Here is a 4,688-nt window from a genome sequence, read left to right as displayed (position 1 = left end):
AAGATTGATACTCATTAATTCGGTACTCACAAACATGGTACTGTATATGTTATCATTTTTCATCTTACCAAAAGGAATTCTGCATAAACTCGATTATTATCGATCCAGATTCTTTTGGCAAGGGGACAGTGAGAAAAGAAATATCGACTGGTTAAGTGGAGTATAGTTTGTAGTCCCAAAGACCAAGGTGGGCTTGGAGTTCATGACTTGGAAGTCAAGAATTCGGCCCTATTGGGAAAATGGCTGTTTAAGCTCCTCACCGAGGATGGGACTTGGCGGACTATCCTTCGGCGAAAGTATATCGGTTCGAAGACATTATCCCAAATGGTTTGGAAACCAGGGGATTCTCACTTACGGGCCGGGCTAATGGCGACTAAAAATGAATTTTTTCGCCATGGCACTTTCTCAATCAGAAATGGAGCACAAATACGTTTCGGGAAGATGCTTGGCTTGACAACGCACCCCTCGAGTGAACGAGTATCCAGCTCTTTATAGGATTGTTCGTCGTCAAGGTGATACCATTGCTACCGTAATGGCTACCTCACCCCCGAATGTGACGTTCGGACGGGTTTTACTTGGACAAAGACTCGCGGCATGGAATACCTTAATTCAACGGCTCGGGGATATTCAATTATCGGACGAACCGGATGAATTTAGATGGAACCTTCATGCCAACGGTGCTTTCTCGTGAAATCTTTCTACAACGCGATCCTTCTTTCGATCTACCGAGTTGATAATAATAAAAAGATTTGGAAGATGAAGATACCATTAAAAATTAAAATTTTTGGATGGTATCTTCGTCGAGGGTGATCCTCACCAAAGATAATCTTGTTAAGCGTAATTGGCATGGAAGTACTCGATGTGTTTTCTGTCAACAGGACGAAACAATCAAGCATTTGTTCTTCCAGGTGCCAATTCGCGAGATCTATATGGTCGATCATCCAAGTAGCGTCTACCCTGTATCCTCCGACTAGTGTTGCCAATGTATTTGGTAATTGGCTCCATGGTGTTGATTCAAGGTTTAAGTTGCTTCTTAGGGTGGGGGCGCTAGCGATTATCCGGGCGCTTTGGCTATGTAGAAACGACAAGATTTTTAATGATAAAAATTGCTCTTTGTTGCAGGTCATCCGCAGATGTACGGTATTCTCCGTTCGTGGTTACCTCTTCGGCGAGTGGAGAACCGAGACCTGTTTACGGAGGTCTGTACACGGTTGGAGGCTGCGGCGAGGGATACTTTTTCCCAACATGGGTGGCAGCATAGTCTACGGATAGATGCCCCACCTACTTCTTAGGCGTTATATGTTTCATCTTGATGTGTATCTCGCCTAGTTTTTTGTTTTTATCACTTTCGAACCTGAGACAACATAAACGGCTGTGTGCATCCTGGTTATGCAGAGGCTGGATGTAATTGCTTATAAAAGTAATGAAAGCATCCTTTATCGAAAAAACATGGGCCGCGTGGTGGGAACGTGCATTTTTTTGGTCACATGGGCCGAGTATCATTTTATAACTGAAAAATGTAGTAGTATTCCCTTCCGTGATCACGTTCACCTGCGCCGACAGCGTAACTGCATGCGGCATGAGAGTGTAAAGTACGACTACCAAATGGACTCGAGGCACGTTGACATTACATCGTCTGCATACATACCACACCGGAGTTGGTCCAGAGCTTCAACAATGGAGCTAACCAGCTGCTCATGGCTTTTGTTCATCACGCTCTCCCTCTGTCTTGCAGCCTCGCTCATATTCTTGCTCAACAGCCGTCGCCGACGCAGCAAGTCGCTCCCTCCAGGCCCGCCGGCCCTGCTTTTCCTTGCCAAGTTCTTGGCGCTCCGGCAGTCCATCTTCGACCTTCCTCAGATCCTACGCGAGCTACACGCGCGCCATGGCCCCGTCATCTCCGTCCGCCTATTCCGCCCGCTCGTCTTCGTCTCGGACCGCCACCTCGCCCACCGTGTCCTCGTCCAGAGCGGCGTCACCTTCGCCGACCGCCCGCAGGTCTTCGAGCCGGGGCACCTCTTCACCTCCGGCGCCCGCAACATCAACGCCGCGCCCTACGGTCCATACTGGCGCCTCGTCCGCCGGAACCTCGCCTCCGAGGTGCTGCACCCGGCCCGTGTCAGCCTCTTCGCGCCGGCGAGGCGGCGGGCACGCGACGCGCTCGTCAACAACCTACTCGCAGCCAGCGGCGGCGGCGGCTCGCGGCCCGTCACCGTGAGGCCGTTGCTAAGGCGCGCCCTGTTCGAGCTTTTCGCGTACATGAGCTTTGGCGCCAGGCTTGGCCCGGAGGTGTTGGACGAGATACAGGAGCTGCAGTTGTGGGTTGTGCGCAGTATCCTCAGCTACCCTATCTTCTACATCTTCCCGCCCCTCACCAAGAGGCTCTTCGGCAAGCAGTGGGCTGCGCACATGACCGTGCGTCGGCGGGTGGACGAGATCCTTCTCCCGCTAATCCACGCAAGGACGAAGAGCCGGGACGACAACCCGCCTTGCTACGCCGAATCCCTCCTCGGCCTGCGGGTGCCCGGGGAGGGAGACCGCCCGCTCACCGACGGCGAGGTGGTCAGCCTGTGCTTGGAGTTCTTGAGCACTGGGAATGACGGTACGGCCACTCTGTTGGAGTGGATCATGGCAGAGCTGGTAAACCGCCCCGAAATGCAGGCCAGGGTCTACGAGGAGGTCAGGAGCAAGCCCGAGCTCAGCGAAGAAGATCTTCAGGCCATGCCGTACCTGAAAGCCGTGGTGCTCGAGGGGCTGCGGCTGCATCCACCGCTCCACTTCCTCATCCCGCATGGCGTGCACGGCCACGGCGCGGAGATCGGAGGCTACAAGGTGCCCAAGGGCGCGGAAGTAAACATCCTAGTCGCGGAGCCAGGGCGGGATGAGACGGTGTGGACGGCGCCGCTGGAGTTCCGGCCGGAGCGGTTCTTGAACGGCGGCGAGGGGTGCGACGTGGACATCACGGGGAGGAAGGAGATCAAGATGATGCCGTTCGGCGCCGGCCCCAGGATGTGCCCCGCATACACGCTCGGCATGCTGCACGTCGCCTACTTCGTCGGGAGCCTGGTCAACGAGCTCCAGTGGCTGCCGCCGGCGGACGGCCAGCAGGTGGACATGACGGAGATACTCGACTTCACCACGGTCATCAAGCATCCCCTCCGTGCACGCACCATTCCAAGGACTTGAGGTTGTTGGTTGCTTTTGCATGTACATTGGGCAGGAAGACATGCCTTTGGCGCGCGCGTCTTTGCAAGTGAATCGATCGAGTAAATTCATAGAACTACAATTCTATGTGCCGTTCTGGGCATCATCCACAACAATTTTAGCAAACCATATTATGTACTCGTTCATTAAAATCAATGCATCCTTCCCTGTATCGTTCAATATAAAAAAAGGAAAATGATTGCAATCAGCCGGGGGCTGCGCTGCTCACAACCTCCGGACGCGCGAGCGTTGGATGCGCTTCATCCTACGGACGTAAACGTCCCTCCCAAGCCCCACCAACCCACCGTCTATAGCTTCTTTTTCTTCCTTATCCGTTCCGGTTGCATCGGTCGCGACCTCGTGAGGCTCCGCCGCTGCTCTTGCAGATCGCCGGTGGCCCCCCCTGGCCGGCCGCTGCCGCCGCCGCTTATCTTGGCCTCGCGCCGGTAGCAACCTCGTCGCCGGCCGCCTTCCTCGCTGCTCCCGCGCCTCGTCGGCGCCCAAGCCGAGCTCTATTTCCCCTGCTCGCGCCCGCCGCCTCCCCCAACCTCCTCCTCCTGTAGCCGCCGCGCCCTCGCCGGCCGTCCCCCATGGAGCGCTCCCGGCCGCCTCCTACGGTGGTGGTGCTGCAAGCCCCCGACGGTTCCACCCAATCATCGACGCCATGGAGCGCTTGGAATACGGGCGCTCCGCCCGCGACGAGACGACTCGAGATTTCGCCGGTCCAGCCGGCGGTCGTCCTCCTCAACCTTCTCAACCGCCGATGAGCTCAAGCCGCCGCCCCGCCCCAGCCACCCCGTGGGCGCCGCCGCACGTAGCCGTGAGGCTCGGAGAGCTCCACCTCTCCCCGTCGTTGAGATGGTGGCGACATATGGTGCTCGCCCTGCGTGCTGCAGGCCGGAGATGGAGGCCAGCCCAAACCCGCGCGTCCAGATCAGTGCTAGATGGAGACGAAATAAGTGCTGTAGAATACAAAGAATATTTTTGGCGAATTTGTGGGAGTTTGCTGCCTTAGGCCTTCTATGTTGCTACCAGCGAAGGCAGGCTTTTCTACCTACCTTAGGCCTCCGACATTTCTAATGGCGGAAGCCGGGTTTGCTACCAACGGAGGTCGTTTTTGCTACATTAGGTGCCAGTGCGCCCTCCCCACCGACGGCCATCGCGCAATCCCCATCGATGGCCATCGCGCCTTCCCGCTGCCATCTGCGCCACCATACAGCGCGGCCATGGCTCCCCGCCGTTGGCCAGTACGCCATGGCTCTCCGCCGCCGGCCAGCACGCCATGGCTCCGCGCTGCCGCGCCGCCGAGCGGAGGAGGCCGGCCAGGGAGCCTCTCGCATGAGCTCCGGCCGCGTGCCCCACCCCCCACGCGCCGCCGCGCCCCCGCGGCCCAGCTACTCCCGCCGCCGTGCTACAGCCATGCTCCGGGCGCCGTGCTACAGCCATGTTCCGGTCGACGACGCTGCTGTGTAGCCCAATTTTGG

The 4,688-nt window shown here is 57.1% G+C and overlaps 1 protein-coding gene across 1 annotated transcript; it reads left to right on the top strand.

Annotated features, from left to right (window-relative positions):
* The first annotated feature begins 1,677 nt into the window (after positions 1-1,677).
* On the top strand, positions 1,678-3,186 carry LOC124651411 (cytochrome P450 89A2-like). Its single transcript, XM_047190511.1, has one exon. It carries the CDS (start codon positions 1,678-1,680, stop codon positions 3,184-3,186), a length of 1,509 nt encoding a protein of 502 aa, XP_047046467.1.
* The last annotated feature ends 1,502 nt before the right edge of the window (positions 3,187-4,688 follow it).

The sequence above is a fragment of the Lolium rigidum genome, chromosome 5, assembly GCF_022539505.1.
Source record: "Lolium rigidum isolate FL_2022 chromosome 5, APGP_CSIRO_Lrig_0.1, whole genome shotgun sequence".
In the NCBI taxonomy this organism is placed as follows: Eukaryota; Viridiplantae; Streptophyta; class Magnoliopsida; order Poales; family Poaceae; genus Lolium; species Lolium rigidum.
This window is presented reverse-complemented; position numbering and strand designations above follow the sequence as displayed.

Excerpts from the sequence above, each read along its gene's own strand:
- LOC124651411 (XM_047190511.1), top strand. The coding sequence starts at position 1,678 with ATGGAGCTAACCAGCTGCTCATGGCTTTTGTTCATCACGCTCTCCCTC.